The sequence below is a fragment of the Podarcis vaucheri genome, assembly GCF_965113315.1.
Source record: "Podarcis vaucheri genome assembly, chromosome: 3".
Lineage (NCBI taxonomy): Eukaryota > Metazoa > Chordata > Lepidosauria > Squamata > Lacertidae > Podarcis > Podarcis vaucheri.
Window position 1 is genome coordinate 58,210,113 of NC_138761.1, and position 21,321 is coordinate 58,231,433.

General features: G+C 41.9%; 1 protein-coding gene across 13 annotated transcripts in view; it reads left to right on the top strand.

The window, feature by feature from the left end:
* Positions 1-21,321, top strand: part of SYNE1 (spectrin repeat containing nuclear envelope protein 1) — a 291,021-nt gene that overhangs the window by 60,874 nt on the left and 208,826 nt on the right. For 10 of the 13 annotated variants that reach the window (XM_082215153.1, XM_082215141.1, XM_082215140.1 and 7 more), the window contains 8 exons: positions 326-418; positions 2,209-2,387; positions 3,818-4,014; positions 4,222-4,331; positions 8,202-8,252; positions 14,156-14,263; positions 15,556-15,693; positions 16,943-17,107. In XM_082215153.1, coding sequence (XP_082071279.1) covers positions 326-418; positions 2,209-2,387; positions 3,818-4,014; positions 4,222-4,331; positions 8,202-8,252; positions 14,156-14,263; positions 15,556-15,693; positions 16,943-17,107 — 1,041 coding nt within the window. The remainder of the gene's footprint in view (positions 1-325; positions 419-2,208; positions 2,388-3,817; positions 4,015-4,221; positions 4,332-8,201; positions 8,253-14,155; positions 14,264-15,555; positions 15,694-16,942; positions 17,108-21,321) is intronic. The other 3 variants (XM_082215149.1, XM_082215152.1, XM_082215144.1) reach the window with 1 other exon arrangement.

Sequence of the window (21,321 nt, forward strand, 5' to 3'; positions counted from 1 at the left end):
AGCTGGGGAAAATAAACAAAGCACCCTGCCGCTAATGCCAGTTCAGCTATAAAGGCATATTTGCAGTTCATTCACAATAGGGCAAGCTTTCCTGTTACGTCTGTGTATATTGAGGACAATTGAATCTTAAATTCAAAAGTACATGCATAATTTTATACGTCATTTCTGTGATTATTTTATACGTTCTCTTTCTCAAAAATACTATATACTATGCTTATTAAGCTTCACTTTTCCCCAAAAAAATCCACATTGCTATAAAAATCACTCCGTTGCTGTGGCTTTCTGTTGTGGGTGATAATAGTGTGCCTTTCTTTCCCTAAAACAGATTAAGCTTGTCAACATTAATTCAACTGACATTGCTGATGGTAGACCTTCTATTGTGCTTGGGCTGGTGTGGACTATAATTTTGTATTTTCAGGTACAGTTGTTGTTTGTTTAATGTATGGGAGAAGCCTACAATAGTTATAGCAATAATTCCAAAATGGTTTGTCAAGGGGCACTAATGTGCTGTGGCAGAACTGCTCGTGTATCATGAGAAGTAAATTAGCTCCTAAGAATTTGCGGTACGTGGAATGGGGACATTTAGAGCAGTTGGAACAAAGGGTTAAAATTTCCCTATGCTGCTTTCTGCTCCAACCAAAAATGGATTGCCCCACAGCTGTTTTATATACAAATGACTTCAGTAAATATAATGTGTATTTTGGCCCTTAGGCGGTAGATTTAAACTCCATCTAAGAGACTCTTCATTAAGGATGCTATTGGAACAATAAAGAGATCTGACAGGGATTTTTTTGTTTTGTTTTTTACTATTTTGAAGAGCTAGATCAGAAGAAAGCCCTATAGTAATTGCTATAATGTGGCTTTCCGTTTTCCCTTTTCACTGGTCATTGTTGGTCAAATTGTACATATTTTAAAAATACTTGATTCTGTTATCCAGTATCATTTCCAAACTTAAACTAGCACCTCTAATTTGCATGTGGCTATATATGCAAATGTAGCCCTGGGTTCCTTTGGAAGGAAGGAGAGGATATAAATTTAATAAATACCAGTACTAATAATAATACTAATAATAAATAGATACTACAATATGGAATGGATACAATTGCCATCAAAGGTTGTATGTGAAAGCCAAGAAATTTTGGCTATAGCCCTAAAGAAAATTAATTGAAATAAAGTCCTGTACAAATAAGTTTGAATCATTTCCAAATTAATGGCCACAACTTACGTAGCAAATCAGATCTGCGTGATTTATATATGTAGGTGGAAAAGGAACAGGAGCAATGCATTATGCAGTCTTCCCTTCCTTTAGGCCTTACAGGAAGTACAAAGCAGAAGAGTATGTTTCATTGAAATGCAAGCCCTGACTGGGCAGCAGCAGACATTAACAAAGCAATGAGACTATTTCTACAGCCCAACCACTCATGCCAACCAGGCTGAAAGGCAAATCACTGTGCCAGCCTGGAGCTGGTGCAGCAATTGAGCCCAAATTAAATTTAATGTCATGGGGCTGCTAGGGATCCAGTGGAACCTGGCTGGCTCAGACAGTTTCCACCTTCTTTAGGAGTTTTCTGAAGGATGCTGCTAGCAGGAATTTTTCACTGGCTGCTTGTGCCCACCCATTAATTCAGTGGGCAGAATGGAGTTGCAGTAACATTAACCTTGCCTCTATTTAGAGATGCTATCATAGGACAAACACCTTCAAACTATGTTACCTTGAGTAACTCAGGGTCGGGGGGGGGATGAAAAGTGGCCCAGATGTGAGACATCTGTGAAAATGCTCCAGACATAGGTCTAGTTCACAGTGCTGCCTACTCCTATGAACACCTCAGACATGTTTACGGCTACTAAAAATGCCATTCCACTATCATGTGGAATGGCATCTGCGAGTGCATTAGTACTGTGTGTAAAGGATGTATATGTGGCCTCTATATTTTGTATATTACACATAAATAGCATGTGTATTGAGCCATAACTTGGCCAAAGTATGACCAATGCTCCTAAGAGTGATCTGCCCTACATTTTTTGAGGCATGTCCTAAAATTTAGAGTTTGGCTAAGAGTTAATTTGATCTTGCCGAGCTATTTTTGTTGTGGTCTTTTTTTATGAGATCCACTGACCAGTTCTAGACGATCTGATCTGCAGAAGGAAATAGGCTTTTTGTAAATTGACTGTTTCCATTACACTTAACCAACTTTATTCCATAAACAGATTGAGGAGCTTACAAGCAACCTCCCTCAGCTCCAGTCACTCTCCAATAGTACCTCATCTGTGGACAGTGTTGTCAGTTCTGAGACAGCCAGTCCACCATCCAAGCGTAAAGTGGTCACCAAAGTCCAAGGGAACGCAAAGAAGGCTTTGCTAAAATGGGTGCAGTACACAGCAGCAAAGTGAGTAATCTGTAGATTGATATTAGCTAAATAATGTAGTAATAATTTATGGCACCTGCAAATGAAGAAGGTTTGTGCCAGAGAGATCAATAAAAATTGAAAAGGAAATTGTCTTCTGTCAGAATGGCTGTAAGAGGCAATACATTGTCAAAACACTTAAAATTCTTTTCCCAGCTTGAAATCATGAGCAGAGCAATTCAGTGCTATCAGATTTTGTACCTTACTTCACTAATTGAATTTTCCTTCACTTTGCCAATGTATCCTCACAACTTGGCCAGTGATTGAATATAACATTCTCTTTGTAAACATCTAAGTAATTTTATAATGCCAACTTTAATTTCATATTTGCACATAAAGAAAAATATGTGTATTTCTGTATCTTCAATTTTAAGCTTTTAGAACACAATGGAAAGAAACCTTTGGCCTATAGTTTGTGGCACTGCATTTGTTTAGTCTTAACTGAAGCCAGAAGAGTGTGGGATATAGAAGGCATCAGAGGAAGATGACAAGACAGAGAAGCTTAGATGAAAGCAAGCAACTGGAGCAGTGTATAGCAACAGCTTTCAGCTGTTTGAATCTCTTAACAACATTCATCAATAACATATGTAATCAGACTGTTAACCAATTTGTGTTTGCTTTAAATAGCTTGAACAACCTACAGTTCAACTGCCTGTGATTATGGCAGTGCTGGTGTACTATCCATCTAGTTAGTTTGGACAGTTGCTATCTAACATCCAGAATAGATTGGCCAAGAGAGAATGTGTGTTTTTCTAGATAGTTTCACCAGTGTAGAGTGTGGCTTTATGTTGCTTGCAGCTTCTTCGCCACCTTCTGAGTATATATAACAAGGATAGGATATGACCTTGATAAATTAGATAACTCTGCAATAAATAATGAAATGAAATTGAGCAGGAGACAGCAATATCATGTCATTGCAACAGAGGGCAAATACTGTTCTGGAATGTACTGATGGAAACATAGTATGTATGACACAGACACCAATCCTTCAGTTTTTCAAGGACAACTGCAGGGCATGCTCTCTGTTCCCTTTCTTGTTTATTCTTCTGCCTTGTAAAGAACTCTCCCAACTTCCCCATTACTTGTTGTGGACTTCAAGGCTATTATCTAGAAATTAACTGTTTTATAGGCAGAATTAACAAAGTCTGCTGGGGTCCATCATTCAGTCTGCCCCCCCCACACACTTATTTAGTCATACATAAATGAGAGCTTGCATGAATACGAGTTGAAAAGAAAGACGGGTGTTTTATGTAAACTCAGGAACAGCAACTATAGTTAATTCAACTGAAAAGAAAGTTCTGTTCCCGGCATTGCAGAAATTCTAACCCAAACCCAGGTTAATGATATAAGTGAAGATAAAAGTTGGGGGGTCAGAACAGGTTGTTACAAAGTAATTTCTTCTTGTTGTGAAGGCAAGCTGGAATTGAAGTCAAGGATTTTGGAAGAAGCTGGAGGAGTGGTGTTGCCTTTCATTCAGTTATTCATGCCATCCGTCCAGAACTAGTGGACTTGGAGAGGTTGAAAACAAGATCTAACAAGGAAAATTTGGAAGAGGCATTTACAATTGCAGAGTCAGAATTAGGAATTCCAAGACTTCTTGATCCTGAAGGTATCATATCATTGAATTTAACCACTGTTGAACTGTAACCCTAGCCTCATTTTAGTTTTGTTTTTGGGAGGGAGTTATTTTTAAAATACTTGTGTGTGTGTGTGTGTGTGTGACATTTTAATTTTGCATGATTGAGGGCAGTGTATGTCCCAACATTTTATACAGTTCAGCTTTGTGTTAATTTACTGTCTTCCTCATTCTTTTCAGATGTGGATGTGGACAAGCCAGATGAGAAATCAGTGATGACCTATGTAGCACAATTCCTGAAACACCTCCCAGATCCTCATAATGCAGCCGGTGATGCACAGGAGACGGATGTATGTTCTTAATTCTATTTTACATAGATTGCACAACTTTTACACAATATGTGCAGTGTGGACAATATTTTACATAGACATTGATTCTGTATTCTCTCTGTTTGTCAAAGCACAATAGGGGTCTAAAGAAGCTAGGAATAGTTTGAGTTGAGGGCTGTTGAGAGAAGATGATTAAGTACAATTTAGGGGGAATAAATGTTAGCATTTTTTGTTTCCTATTAACTATTAAGCTATATGCAGCCCAATCCTGTGCATTTTTACTCAGAAGTAAGTCTAATATAGCTCAATAGTGTTTACTCCTCTCTAAGTGTGTGTAGGATTGCAATGTAAGGAACAATATATAAGTAAAGAATGCAAAATTTATTACAGTGCAAATAATTGACATGGGGATACACGTTCATCTGTCCTTTCTAATTCACTTGGATTGTTGACTTTAGAAAATCTGTTTCTGCTCTGTATTTCTTTCCTGTTGGACTGGCCTAACTGTAGTATATTTTGTCAGCAAACAATCTTTCATTTGGCTTTTCATCCTGATCATACCATCTTTTGTTTGGCAAGGGCTAGTAGTGCCACTACTGAGACAATCTGTTCAGCTTCTCACCAGCAGCAGGACAGAGAAAATGCATCTGGTGCTTCTCAGCAATAACCCATGAGTTTTGTGGCTGAAGTGTGTAGACTTTCTGCCCTTTCCAGCCCAGCTCTCAGCAGTGACGGTGAATCATTCAATGTAAAGGGATAATGCAAAGCGTTTTCTTTGCAGCTCACACATATATTTAAATATTTATGCCCCCTCAGGATATAAATAACAAGAGAAAAATAACATTGTTATTTACATCTTGGTAGATCAGTGCCATATCTTGGGAAGCAGTTCATAGTATAGCTTTCGCGTGCTTCTAATAAGAACTATTTGCTATTGGACGTCAGGGGCAGCTGGGGCATTGATTTCACTAGATGCAAAAAGTAGGAGCTGGGGCTAGTCTGGTGCAGTTATTGGCTGAATCAGTGTTGCTAAATTCATTGGAGGCAGGGTCCATTGTAGTCCTATAGTACAGCTCTCTTATCTTAGTATTTGAGCCTTGGCCACTGCCTTTTAAAATACACTGCCATGTCCTCTATGTAGAAGATGGATGTGGTGTAAGAGGCCTTTTATCAAAAGAACAAGACCATAAAATTCAGAATGTATTGCGCCTCCAGCTTTTTGAATAGGAAATGGAGATTACTTACTAGACAAATATGTATTGATACAAATCATTGCTAAAATAAGTCACTCAGTTTTTGCTGAAAATCACCAGGAAAATTGCATTTCCTTTGGGTCTCTGTGTTTTCCCTGTTGTCATCTCATCTTTCTTCCAGTGCTGATTTGTCCGTAGTTGCAGTGCAGTGCATTCAGGCATAACACAGAATACAGCACTGTTGTCTTATTTAGTGTGGAGCAGTGGTTTGTGATATGGTTGGTGGTCACATATTTTTCTATTTCTGCAGCACTAGCAAAGCTCACCCTGCCCCCTTTTGCCACATATATGTGCATATACCCACTCATGCATGCATGCATGCATGCACACTAACAAGGAGTTTCCCTATCAGTGCCACCTATGGAGAAACCTGGTACAGGGCTTGTCAATTTCACCAGGCTTCTCCCAGGAAAATCCTTGTCTATCAGGGTGTGTGTATGTGTGTCTATCAGGCTCTGTGTATACTCCCCTCTTCTCAGCGCTTATTGCGTTTTCTATTTGGCACAGAGGCAGCTGGAAGGGTCTTGTGCCACTCACTTTGTCTCCCATCAGTAGCATCCCTGCACTTACTGGGAGTGAGAGGGTTATGGTGGCGGGGAGGTTGGCAGCTGGATCAGCTGATTGGTTCTGCTGCTGGACCTATGAACCTCCCCTTCCTGGTAAGTTCAGAAATGATGATGATGAGAGACCAGGTGCATAGTGCCACTCTCTCCACCAGATGCCTCCAACTTGGCGCCCCACTTGGGAACACCATTCCATGGTGTTCTTTGCCTCCATTCCTTCCAGTGAAAGAAACTATAACTGGTGGCTTGGATGATGAGATAACCCTTGAGATAGTGGTGTAGCAGCTGACGTCTCCCCATTGGTGTTAGGCAGAGAAAGCAGTAAGCAGGCAAAGTGGATAAGAAGGGAGGTTACTATGATCACGGCCCCATTCTTGCCCTTCTCTTATGTGTTGCACCTTACATGGGAACTAGAGAAAATACAATAGAAGTGCAATTCTCCCCCCCACCAGCTTTTTTGGTTTTTCATCTAGAATAGGCTTCCTCAACCTCAGCCCTCCAGATGTTTTTTGGCCTACAACTCCCATGATCCTTAGCTAGCAGGACCAGTGGTCAGGGATGATGGGAATTGTAGTCTCAAAACATCTGGAGGGCCGAGGTTGACGAAGCCTGATCTAGAAGCAACTCTACTCCACTGACCCCCAAAAACATGTAGGCTGCACTTTGCAAGAGCAGCAAACAGAAATGCAGCCCTCCCTATGGAACAGCCAGACAGAAGACCTCTGCTGTTTCTGCCCAGCTGTGTCAAATGATCTTGCTCTTAGTGCTACTTGTGGTTTATCAGGTTTACAGGTTGGCCACCCATGCACTATAAGGCTGGGTTCCCTTTCTCCATCCCATAATATGAAAAAAACAGGAATTGAAAAATTATCAGAACAGACATATTGTTTCTCTTTAAAAGATATTAATCATTTTTAATTTATTTAATTTTTAAATTGAAGACACATTCAGTGAATGCCATTAAACAGAAGTGTTGAGAAGAAAGGGGAATACAGAATACAAGGGGAAGAAATAATGCAACCAGTTTGAACAAAAAGCAGAACACAATCAACTCAAGTAGATAACCCAGGCATTGACAATGCAATAACCAGAGGTAGATGAAAGGGGAGAAATGCCATCGGTAAAGTAGAAAGGAGCCAAATAATTATTTATTACTATCCCAGAAATAATTGTTTATAGCAGTCAAGTAATTTGCTGGATTTCCTGCTACAAGGCCAGGAAGCATGATAGACCTATTCACTAGATCACTCGCCACATGAATCTTATCATTAAGTGATTACAAAAATCGCTTGTGACTGTGACTGTCTGATTTTATGTGCCTCTGTTGTACTGTTTTGTCCCACAGATGCTACTTAATGCTTTTAATCTAACATTTTCATACTATTTTGTGTGATCACTATTTTACTTCTCTTTTCATTGGCTAGCAGTTCATTAGTTTTCACAGAGGTTTCTTTCATGCAATTACACTAAACATTGTTCAGAGATTTTCTGTTAGTTGGTATGACTACTGATGTGAAGTCTCAAAAAGTTGTGCTGATTGGTACTTAACCATTTCTACCTGTAAAATTGTTTATCATTGGTATTCACATGTGCCTTAAAGCATAAGAACTAAACAGTGCTCTCCCTACTTCCCAAATTGTGTTAGGATGAGGTTAGCAAAGGTGCAACCACACACACTAATTTAGTGTAAATCCAAATATAGTGAGGGTTCAGTACTAGGGACATTCAGTCAACCCTTGTCTTGCCTAGAAGGGAAGGCATCTCATGTCTCAGGAGCCTATTTCTCCCTAGAACTTTGTGCCCACCTCTCATCTGCTTTACGGCTACTGAGAAACATATCTACAGTTGGGAACTGTAGAGATAAGTTATAATATTTGATCAACAAGGAGCCAAGACTCAAAGTCTTCTCTCTTCCAAGAGGTCTGGACCTGAAGATTTAGCAACTTCCTGTGCATTGAAGAATAATGTACATACATTTTTCAATGTACTTCTCTCTCCTTTCTTTCTTTTTTCTGTGTTTATTTATTTATTTGCCTTTCTCTGCTCCCGCTATCCATTTTTCTTCATATCGCTAGAAGCCACTTCAAGCAATTTCATCTTTTGTTATTTCTAAACCTAAATACAAGGTAAGGTTTAAACATGGTGAATTAAACTGACTCACTAGTTTATATTATTTATCATTATGTATGTAAACCACTTGATCATCAAAAACCTATAGTTGGCATTGCTAGATAGTAACTAGCATGTTTGTGGGGGGGGGTCTTCACCTTTTATCTTTAGACACTATATTTAACTGATCATCCTTATATAACAGATGGTTAATTAAACATTTTATAACATACTTTCTATGTCATCTAAAGTTACATATACTAGCCAGTTTAATGTAGCAAATAATAACAAAATACTCTTCAAGGCAAAACTGTGCAAGGAACATTTCAATACAGTAGTCCCCAGGTGCTGACAAAGCTGACAACCAGCTCTTGTCAACAAAAGTCAAACATTCAGCACTTTGTAGCCAGTCTTAGTCCAGTATCAGGAAAGTATTGCATTCAGAGGCAGCTGCTAGATGTGAAAATTTGGCCAAATAAGGGATGCAGAATCTGCATGCAAAAACTTGCTTCTGTACACTAGTCTCCTTTGCCAGGTTAACTTTTGAAGTGGCTCACAACATGAAAAGAAAAATCAACGATAAAATAATATAACTAAAGAGCATAAAATAACATTGTGAAATAAAAAACCCCACAGATTTAAAACAGCCAAGTCACTAACAATAGTTAAAAAAATGCAAAGTAGAACAATATCCATACAATTGGATACACATCTGGCTTGTTCCATATCTTAGTGGATAGATTAATGTACATATTTTGTCACGCCACCCAATTTCTGAGCAGTGTGAAGTTCCAGGGATTCCAGGTGCTTACCCTGGGTCTGTATTTCCTTTGGAATGAGAGATAGTGGAGACTGTGGAGTCTTTATGATATAAGGTTTATTTACACATATATACAACCTGAGTCTACAATGGAGGGGTTCACAGCATTAACACTCCAAAAGGGCCTTGCTTCTTTCATAGCCACAGCGTTGGATTCCAGCAGAAATCATGCATGGCTGTGTCTTTCTGGCTTACCAGCTTGCTTCCAGCTTCTGGCTCACAGAACACAAACTCTTAACTCTGGCCTTTGTCTTTCTAACTACCAGACAGTTGAGGGAGGAGGGCCCACCCATTTTCTGTCTGGCACAGAACCACTTCCTTTGTTACCTTAAGGAACCATACATAGGCCATTACCTCACCAGGAACTTCAGACCTTGTGCAAGTATAGCATATACTCTGCTAGCTCAACTTGAAATAATATTTCTATTTGGACTCTGGAGATGTGTAAATGTATCAGACTAATTGCCTGCTTCCTGTGAGAGGACTTCTCATGGGCATCTGGTTGTTGACTGTGGCAACAGAGTGTTGTAGTAGGTGGGCCTTTGGCCTGATCCAGCAAAGTTCTTCTTATGTTCTTACATCTTGCACCTTTCTCACTACCACTCCAAAAACAGCAGCCATGGGACAGAGGTTGGATCCTTTCCCCCTGTGTTGTTGCCCTTGACAGAGTTGCTGTTAGGCAGGAGCGGAAAACTTGCTTTGAAAGGACAATTCACAACAAGGGATCAGCACAGTGGGAAAGGGGTAAACTTCCCTTCTCCCATGGCTCTGAACCAAATGCCACCCACACGTCTGCAGCTGCTTTTATCAGAAAAATGAAGAGGGGAAAGGATGTCTGGTCTGGAGATGTGTTTGCACTTTTGCAACATTGTGTCTAGTTTGTTCTTTGCATTTTAATAGTGATGCTCTATAGAATATTCAGCAAATCTTCAGAAAGCTATTCACTTTTCTTTATACAAAGCTAAAACACAACATTTTGAGAGCCAAATCCTGTTAAGTTGGCTTTTTTATTTTTACATGGTGATGGCCAATGTTAGTCATGCTCAGAACTGACTTCTGTAGTAACTTAGCAGTTCAAAAGCATGTCAAAGTGCAAGTAGATAAATAGGTACCACTCCGGTGGGAAGGTAAACGGCGTTTCCGTGCGCTGTTCTGGTTCGCAAGAAGCGGCTTAGTCATGCTGGCCACATGACCCGGAAGCTGTACGCCAGCTCCCTCAGCCAATAAAGTGAGATGAGCACTGCAACCCCAGAGTCAGTCACGACTGGACCTAATGGTCAGGGGTCCCTTTACCTTTACTTAAGTTCATTAAGTTTAGTAGGTCTCCTAGTTGGATATCACCATGAGAAATGACTTTATTTTCCAAAACAACGTTGCCCTACATCCTGATGTTCAAGCATATGGTAAATTTGTGTGTGTGTGTGTGTGTGTGTGTAAAGAAATAACTTTTAAAAAGTTATAACATTTTAATCCTGCTCTTCCAAAGAGTTCCCATATTCCATGATAACTATTTTCCACTTTCTTTGAAAATAAAAAGGTTAGGTTAGGATGAAATGGTGATTGCCCCAGTGATACCCAGTAGTTTTGTAGTGGTGTAGAGATAGGAATCCAACTTTCCATTATCAAAGCCCAATATGCTAACTGCTACACTACGGGCTCTCCTTTAATGTTATGGGGTGAGTGTGAGTGGGTGCAAAAAAGTTACTCATAGTGCTCAAAGTGGAAAGGAAAAAGGCAATGGGTGGTTTCAGATCCCATTAGCTTCAATCAGTGGCGTAGCGTGGGTTGTCAGCACCCGGGGCAAGGCAAGTAATTTGCGCCCCCTAACCCTAACCCCCAGATGTTGCGCCCGGTGCGGCCGGCCCCCCCTGCACCCCCCACGCTACGCCACTGGCTTCAATTACATCAGTTACAAAGACGTAGGATAGATTGAGGTCTGCCTCAACACAAGTAAAATGACAACAAATGGAACCTGATTAAGCTTGCCACGGCATGACCATTTTCAACTTGCAGTAATATGGAGGCAGGTAGTACTAGTAGTACTATAAGAGGCCCATCTGTATTGGCAGTCTGCTGGCTTTTGAATACACACTTGTTTACACAGGTATTCCCCTGATTTCCGGTCCTTGGTGTCCTATCTTTTAATTGCTGTATGTACTGTTTTATGGTATATTTTAACTATAGATCTAGTTTAATGGCTTTATGTGTTTTTATTTTTTGTAAACCACTTAGAAACCTATTCTGCCCTGAAGCAATATATAGATTAATAAATAATCCTACCCCATCTCACTTTGATCACCAGCTCATCCTACAATTTCAACACTTGCTGAAAACCCATTTATTTTCTGAGGCCTTTATTGGTGACTAATACTAGCTGACTTCTTTTAATACTAGTTGCTTTCTTTCTGTTAACCTAGCGGCTGCTATTTTACTCTGAATTGTAACTGACTTGTAGTTGTGCCCCCCTTTTTTTTCTTTTTTTGAATACCACCTTGTTATTGTGTAATAAGGTATGTAACACGCTGAAGTTGGAAGCAGCCATGGGTGACATCAAATATCCTGATTCCCAGAAAAAAGATAGGCCAGTAAATGCCACATTGTGCACCACAAGTCCCTGTGCTACTTCCTAGATGTGTCTATGTTGCATCCATTTCTGTTCTTTTAGATTAATGCATTTGTTCCTGTTTAAACATTTCCCTAGGTGCCAAATAGCAAATGGGTTTTGTTTTTTTTAATGGTACAGTTCTGTCTCAATAACACCTTAATCTGTTGAAGATATAAATTCAAATATTTGCTTAGATTGAATTCAGTTTGTTAAACAGCAGTATGGTGTTAGGAATATAGGTTGTTAAATCTTTTTACCCAATTCAGTTGCACACAGCAGCTGACCTCTTTCAGCCCCTCTTGCAATAAGCAGACCACACAAAGTTAAGTAAGTTAAAAATGTTTTACTTACAGATTTTATGTCTCAATCCTCCATTGTTCCATGCAGCAGCAAGGATAATACAGGCAAAATATAGAATATAATTCCAAACATGTGCTGTAAGCTCAGAAGCAAGCTTACACACATCCTCCTTAGTTGGTTACATGATACAGCAAGAGAGATAGGAAGGAAGGAAGATGAAATAAGCTTCGCTTCCTCTTCAGAGGAGAGGGGGCATGACCTAACTGAGCATAGGAATCAACTCCAGTCTTAACCCCTTCATGCACTAACTAGCACTGTGCTTGCTAGTTATGTTTGACTGCAACCTCTCACAGGAACATCATTTCCATCTATCAATTGGTCATGTGTCTGGGGCTGATGGAAGTTGGAGTTCAAAATCATCTGAAGGGCAATGGGTTCCCAATCCCCAGTCTCAAGTTTGCTTTCATGGCCATGCAGTCCCCTAGAGTCCCATTGCATTATCCCTATTTGAGTGTTCATACTGCACATGGCAGTAATCAAATGAGGGGAAGAGCAGAACACTGTTCACTATCCCCACCCCTGCTGTCACATCCTTAAGTGTCCCTGCCACTGTGTGTGTGTGTAAGTCTGACATAAGAGGAAAGAGTGTAGTTCAGTGGTAGAGAATCTGCTTTGAATGGAGAAGGTTCCAGGTTCAAACCAGTCACATCTAGGTAGGAGTGGGAATGGCCCCTGCCTGTAACCCTGGCAAATCACTGCCAGTCAGTGCAGATAATACTGACCTAGAAGTACCAATAGTCTGACTCAGTGTAAGGAAGCTTTTTCTGTTCCTCAGGTGGGGACAGTGAGTGCATGCAGTGAGTGTCTCATGAGGTCTGAATACCAGAATAGGGCTCCTGTAATCTGACTCAATGGTGCTGCATCAAAGTGAAAGCAAATGGCTTACACAATGACTATCCCATGATTTTTGAGAATGCCCAAACATGAAGATACGCCATTATCATCATTATTATTAATACCCTGCCCATCTGGCTTGGCCTCCCCAGCCACTCTGGGCAGCTTCCAACAGGATTTTTAAAAACTCAATTAAAGTTCAAACATTAAAAACTTCCCTAAACAGGGTTGCCTTCATATGTCTTCTAAAAGTCAGATAGTTGTTTATTTCCTTGACATCTGGTGGGAGGGCCTTCCACAGGGCAGCAGGGACGCGGACTTATAAAAAATATTGGGGGGCCCCGGGAAAGCTCATGAATAATAAATAAGCTCATGAATATGCAAATAAAGTGGCGCCGCCTCCTCGTGAGCGAATAGGGGAGAGCGTGCTGCGCCTATTAATCAGCTCCGGAGCGGAAATTGGGTGGAGCTTTTGCTCGGGAGGGAGGGCAGGAGGCATGCAGCCCGACCCTGTGCATTTTGGGCTGGGGGAGGGGCGGCGATGGCGCTCTGCTGGAGGGGTGCCGGAGATTATTGGGGGGCGGAGCCCCCCCAAACGAATTTTTGAGGGGGCTCGGGCCCCCTCAAGCCCCATGGAGTCGGCGCCCATGCAGGGCAGGCACCACTACCGAGAAGGCCCTCTCCCTGGTTCCCTGTAACCTCACTTCTCTCAGTGAGGGAACTGCCAGAAGGCCCTTGGCACTGGACCTCAGTGTCCAGGCAGAACGATGGGGGTGGAGATGCTCCTTCAGGTATACTGGGCCAAGGCCATTTAGGGCTTTAAAGGTCAGCACCAACGCTTTGAATAGTGCTTGGAAACGTACTGGGAGCCAATGTAGGTCTTTCAGGACAAGTGTCTTGGCAGCCACTCCCAGTCACCAGTCTAGCTGCTGCATTCTGGATTAATTGTAGTTTCTGGGTCACCTTCAAAGGTAGCCCCATGTAGAGCGCATTGCAGTAGTCCAAGCGGGAGACTACTGCACCACTCTGGTGAGACATTCTGCGGGTAGGTAGGGTTTCAGCCTGCGTACCAGATGGAGCTGGTAGACAGCTGTCCTGGACACATATGCTATGAGGAAACAAACAAATTATTTGTATGCCACCCCATATCTGCAGATCTGAAAAATTAGAGCAAAAGCTGTACACATACTTGGAAAATGTGAAACTAGTTTTGCATGATAACACAATTTATAGCACACACAGTCTTACATCTTAAACAAGATGTGGTTTTCATTTGGCCTATTTATTTTTGCCTGTCACAGAGAGAGGACAGACTAATACTAAGAGACCTGAAAATATGGGTAGAACAATTTGAAAGAGACTTGACAAGAGCACAAATGGTGGAAGCAAGCTTGCAGGAGAAGTACCAGGTAAGAATGGGGAAGTTTTTTGTTGCAAAATTAAACATTTGATTTTAAAAAATAGTGATTCCTTGAAGCAAGTGTTATGCGTGTGGTTAGCTTACGCTAGCCAAACTTTCACAATGCTCCCTTGATGTGAGTTTGTTGGGGGGAGAAGAGGGCATTTCAGACTTAGTTAAAAATGAAGAAAGCCTTTCATATGGCAGGTGGACAGACACACATTCTCAAGCTTACATGTGATCTAATCCCACCACATATGTGACCAAAACTCCAAGATTGATTTCAGATTTAGCCAGCATAGTGCAAAAGCACACTTCAAATATATAATCAAGGAACTGTGAAGAACTGGAGGCCTCCAAATGTACTACAGCACCTCAGTGTAGAACAAGCCCTCAACACTGTCTCTGCAGGACTGGTTTCAGGTCTGAGGTGCTCCTTGGCAGAGAGCCCTGTAGTGGATCTCTTCCTCTGTTTATAGATGCTGCTGGGCTTGGAGCTTGGAGGCAGTAACAGTGCTTCAAGCAGGCAGGCAGCTGAGCCAAAGTCCTGTTGTTGTTATTGCTGCTGCTGCTGCTGCTGTTGTTGTTATCTGATTACAAAACTGATTTAAAACTAAAGCAGAACAAAATCTAAAAATGTTCGTATACATAAAAGGCAGCATAATACATCCCATCCACTAAAGGAGGGCACAGTATCTAAAACTTTCCAAGTTAAAGCCTGGCTGAAAGTAAATGCTTTTGTCTGGCACAATAGGTTCAAACCAGCACTTTAAATTTAGCCCAGAAGCTAGCTTCTGCTTAGAGCTTTCAGATTGGGAAAAGGTGATCCATGAGGCCCCAGAATGCTGGTATCATAACAGATGCACAAGGGTGCTGGGTGGTGCTGCTGTCCACGTACCCCTGCTTCCTCCAGATAACTCAAATAGCTTTCCAGAGGCAGCAGGAATGACAGAGACAATTTGATTAGCAGTGGATGCTGTTACAAATGCATGGTTTGTCCAGTATTACGGATCACAGAATGTAGATTTGGAAGGGAGCACGAGGGTCATCTAGTCCAACCCCCTACTTTCAGGGATCTTTCACCCAACGTGGGGCTCAAGCCCATGACCCTGAGATTAAGAGGCTCATGCTCTACTGACTGAGCTATCCCTCATCTCATTAATTTCTTGAGTGTTCTGCTTCCCATCCTATATGGGTCAGAAGAATATTGGGTCCTTGCCATGTCTTATGTCTGCTTTTCTATTTTGGCTTGGGAGGAACTTTATTTGTTCTTTTATCCTTGCTCTCTTGTTTTCCTTGCAGTCCTTTAAACATTTCAGAGTACAGTATGAAATAAAGAGGAAACAGATTGAATCTGCAATACAGTCTCTAAGGAAAGATGGCAAACTGTCTCTTGATCAAGCTCTGGTGAAGCAAGCATGGGACAGAGTTACTTCCCGGGTAAGTTTTCAAAAAATATTGTTGCACACATCCCAGTCTCTGAGCAGTGAGATACTCCAGGGGTACCACCACTTACACTGGGTTTGCTTTCTTAGAATGAAGGTAAATGGAGGCTGTGGTCTCTTTAGGATATATAGATTGATTTGCACACCTATACAATCTGAGCATAGCATGAAGAAGCTCATAGCATCAACACTCCACAAGTCTTGCCTCCCAATAAGGTTCCCAAGCCATAGCACTGGGTTTGGACAGAGCAAGACAAGTCTCTGTGTTCCAAGCTTCCAGCATGAGCCAAAATTCTCTCTCACACATAGTCTCCCTTGGCCTGATATTCCCCATCCAAGGTTGAGTGGCAATCAACCAGGTAAGCGGGGCAGGTGCGAAGGCCTACCCCTTATTGGACAGCACCACCATTTAGTGAAAATCTCACCTGAATAAGAAAGATTCATTCTCTCTCTCTCTCTCTCTCTCTCTCTCTCTCACCCACCCACCCACACCCCAGTATTTTCCTCCCTTCTGTGGCCCTAAAATCTACTCTATGTTCCCCACAGGTAGCTACTAGGCAGCTATGCAACTATACTGCTTAGAAGACATAGCAATGTTCATGTCCATTGCTCACTGCTTCTTCTGGTTATACAGCCCATACACAAAAAGGCACAGTCACTGGCCATATTCCAGAGTGTTGCATTCTAGGATCCTACCTGCCTAATAGGCTGATTGACTTCCTACTGGGGCCTGATTGGGCTGCTCCTGCAGGCCAATCAGGTTGTTGCATTCTAGGATCCTACCTGCCTATTGTTCTAGGATCCAAGCTTAGTACATAGCAGGTATAGAAGTTTTCGTGCAGAAGGAAAGATGGTACAGTTCAGGAACTGGAAATGCTGGTAGGAGCAGAGTGGTGTATATCACAGTATAAGTACTTCAAGTTTCTTACTAGATTGATTTACATATATTTTCCCTGAAAATTTTGTTATTGTATGGCAACACTAGCCACTTGTCTGAAATCTCAGTTTAATGCAACTGTCAGCTTATCCATAAAGAATTTTTTAATATACTTACACCTCTGCTTGTTGTGGAGGAGCCAAACCATATGGTTAGCATTGTGTTCACAACATCATTATTTATCAATATTTTCATGTGTATCTGGGGGTTTTGAATCAAATACGTTACATCCCCCCACATCCCTAAATAATGCCCCCAGACTATATATGCTGATGCTACTAACAGTCTTAATGTTTGTATTTTCCAGATATTTGAATGGCACCTGCACCTTGATAAATCTCTCCCTGCTCCTCTGGGTACTATTGGAGCCTGGCTTCATCGTGCAGAGGCTTCTCTTACGGAAGAAATCATCAGTCAACAAGCTCATGAGGAAACAGCAAACATCATAAACAGAAAGCTTGGACAGCAAAAGGTTTGTAGTGTGATTCTTCATAACGGTTATATTAAAACGATCACATTTTGCTAAAACACAGTGTAGGATGATATTTTGATAACATGAGCAGCGTTAGGTTCTTTTGTCAAAAACTAAGTAAAAAGAAGGAGGCTGAAATAGATGGTATTCTTCACGATAGGAGAAAAAAAGATCCTACTTTTAAAAAAGAAGGGTGTGCATTTCCTTTACTGTTTTCAGCTTTTGCTGTCATGTTTTCTGAATGGAGGCCCAAATATGTTATGCTAGTTTTGCTACATTCTTTGAAATAAAAAGAGAATCCTGAATGAAACATTGCTTTCATGAGCGATATGTTAGCAGCCTAGGTTAAATGAACACTTGGCCAGCTTTCTCTGTTCCCTCTAACTTCATCCATTCTCTTGCTTTGTTTATATCCCTATTAATAAATGCATATCTTAAGTGCTTAAGCACAAAACTAAGGAACACAAGCATAAGTGGGCAAAAAATAGGGCAATTTCAAGGAGGAATAAGTTTCCAAAGGTTTTGGAAACCACCTGCCAACCAAGTGATAGTTTCATAACTTCATTCTGCCTTTTTGGTAGAGGGGAGGGGCTTGAGTGTGGAGCTTTAACCACTATCATTTCACCCCAGAATGGCGCCATGACAAGAGCATTTAAGAAGAAAAGGCATCAGCTGGAATATGGTTTCTGTCAGAGCAGAGATCTTTCCTGACCTTGATGAAAAAGCCAAAGTGCAGAATGGGGCACCAGTCAAAACAGAAAGGGAGGCCTGCAGAGTCTCGGAAGCAAACTGCATATTTTCCGGGGCTATGGCAGGCTCCAGGGGGAGGGAATATTCAGTGAAAATTGCCTCCTCCCCTGTTCTGCCACTGGGATTCCTTTGCTGGATCTGTTGACAGAAGAATCCCTTCCATTTGTGGGAGGTGAAGGCTGGTTCCATTCAACCCAATGAAATATGTTTTAATTTAAAAAAGTGCACCCCATTTTCTCTTTGGTATTGAAACAATATTAGTGATATTAAATAAATGCCATTATTTACTCCTATGCAATTTTAAGTGGGCTTTCTACAAAGGTCTTCTAATGATCTTAATGATTTATTTTCTTATTCTTTTTGTTATTAAAATGTGCGGCATCTCTTTGCAAAGTTGTAAGAAAAAAATTCTTCTTTGTTATGACATAAGTTAATATTTAGTTAATTGGTTTTCTCATTCTGAATTGCGATGGGAAGATCTGAAGTGGGGAATTTAGACATGGGATTAAATGTGTCCTTCTTAAAATCAGATTAATTTGGGGCATCTGGTGGATGCCCTCTAAATCAATCTAGCTTACAGGTCCCATTCCAAATTAAAGATTGGAAGATGTCTCCCAGTGCTTTTAATAGACTACTTTAACTGTACTAATGTGACTAACAATGAATGCCCAGTTGAGTTCAGTAGGACTTGGTGGATTCCTGCCTTAAATTTATTTAAATGTACATCATTGCATGTGTTAGGAGGCCATCAGCATAGGGCTTAATGATGCCTGCCTGGCTGTGACCATGAGCAGCTTGTAGATAGGAGCATCTGGGAAGGAGAGGAATGACTTGATGCCTATATAGGAAATATCCAGAGCCCTCCAGTTGCAAATAATGACTGGTACTTTGCATGTATGCTGCCCACATGCAGTTTAGGGCAAGCCAGGAGGGAATGTATAATTCTCAAATTATTTTTAATGCTCCCGATTGCAAGCTTTACCTCATAGAATCATAGAGTTGGTAGGGACCCTGAGGATCATCTAGTCCAACCCCCTGGAATGCAGGAATATGGAGCTGCCCCTTAGGGGGATCAAACCCTCAACCTTGGCATGTCAGCACTAACCAACTGAGCTATCCACCTCCTCAAAGTGTTCCATTTAAACTTCATAACTTTCAGTTGATGGATCATGTTTTTAAAGAAATGTTTTACAATTATAAATACTTCCCAAAATTATTATCCCTCTGCAACTTTATAGTGTTTAGAATGCTTCTTTATCAACAGCTGTAGCTCCTTGAAAATGTCATTCAGGCACTTGTAAGGCATTACGTTTTGTTGTTGTCTTCAAATGTTGCATTTTTCAAGAATTGCTCTCCACCTAGGGATGTACGAACATGCCTCAATCCTTTCCAATATTCTTTTGCACATTCATCTGGCATTTTTTGTTCTGCTGCAATTGTTTTTATGTTCCACAAGCCAGTGTTCAGTTTCATCATCACCTCATGTCAGTTTGCCTAGCGCACAACAGACGCTCAGGGTTGGATTCACCTAATGAGTTCCGTCAGCAAGCTCCTTTCACCCCTCTCTTCCACTGTCACTGGCATCCCTGAAATTGGCCCACGGGGAGTGGAGAAGCCCCAGAACAGGGGGAGGAGAGGGGGGATCATTCTACCTGACAAGCTGCACTGCTTGTGCTGATGGGACATTCACCATAGTGCGACATTGAAATCCATCCTGATATCTCAATTCCAGTCCCATACTTATTCAATAAAATAAAATAAGACAATAGGATAAGATAATATAAAATTAATTTGTGTTTTGTCTGCATCTAAGTCTTACTAAGGGATGTGGGTAGCGCTGTGGTCGATCTAAACCACAGAACCTAGGACTTGCTGATCAGAAGGTCGGCGGTTCGAATCCCCACGACAGGGTGAACGCCTGTTGCTCGGTCCCAGCTGCTGCCAACCTAGCAGTTCAAAAGCATGTCAAAGTGCAAGGAGATAAATAGGTACCACTCCAGCGGGAAGGTAAATGGCGTTTCTGTGGGCTGCTCTGGTTTCGCCAGAAGCCACTTAGTCATGCTGGCCACATGACCCGGAAAAACTGTCTGCGGACAAAGGTCGGCTCCCTCGGCCAGTAAAGTGAGATGAGTGCCGCAACCCCAGAGTCGTTTGCGACTGGACTTAACTGTCAAGAGTCTCTTACCATTTTTTTTTAACTCTTACTAGTTCCTTGGGCAGTACCACTGCCCTTTTACCGATTTAGGCTCTAGTTTTTTGGGTTAGGTTTGCATTTAATTTGCAGCTGTGTTCTGTTTCTTGCGCCTGTCTTTATAAGAATAAGAATATCTTTATTGTCATTGCCCCCTTTGGGGACAACGAAATTACTTGACTGCTCCATAAAAACACTAATTAAACAATACAATATAATACAGCAAGGGAGATTAGATGACTTTCAAAGTCCGGGCTTCCCATTCAGGGCCGAGATCGCTCTGGAGAAGAAGCTGTTCTTAAGACAGTTGTCTTCATCAACCTGTATCTCCGTCCCGACGGCAAGAGCTCGAAGAGACAGTGACCAGGATGCGAAGGATCTTTTACTATGTCCAGTGCCTTCCTATGGCACCTTGTGGCATAAATCTGCTCTAAGGTGGAGAGTGGGCAGCCAACAATGCTCTCTGCTGCCTTAACAACCCTGCACAACCCCATCCTGTCCTGGGTAGTACAGCTTCCGTACCACACACATTTATTAGTACTTTATTAGTACTTTGTTGTGTATTTGTTGGCGTGGGTGTGAGAGAGCTAATTGTGAGTACACTGTACACAGCCCAGCATGTTGTACAGTTGTAAAAGTACAGTGGTACCTCAGGTTAAAGACGCTTCAGGTTACAGATGCTTCAGGTTACAGACTCTGCTAACCCAGACATAGGCACCGACTCCATGGGGCCTGAGGGGGCCCGAGCCCCCTCAAAAATTTGTTGGGGGGGCTCTGCCCCCCAATAATTTAAGAAAATTATTAGGCACCTTGCCAAAAACCGCGCAGGGGACTCCGGCGCGTGCCTCCCAAAGTGACCGGGAGCTCCTGAGAAGGGGCAGGCAGGTTGGTCAGTCAGAGAAAGACCCCCAGCGGCGGGACTTTAGAAAGGAATGGAGCCGCGGGGCCGAGGAACGGCGTATTCCTCGCCGGCAAGGGACCGGGGTGAGGGGAGAATGGAGGGGACGGGACTTCCCGCCGCCGGAGCGGGGCTTTTTTTCTGGCTTCGGCTAAGGTGATGTTGGTAGGAGGGGGTGGCCGCCTCCCGGTATGGGCCCCCCCCCAATATTTTTTATAAGTCGGCGCCCCTGAACCCAGAAATAGTACCTCGGGTTAAGAACTTTGCTTCAGGATGAGAACAGAAATCATGCAGCGGTGGCACGGCTGCAGTGGGAGGCCCATTAGCTAAAGTGGTATCTCAGGTTAAGAACAGTTTCAGGTTAAGAAGGGACCT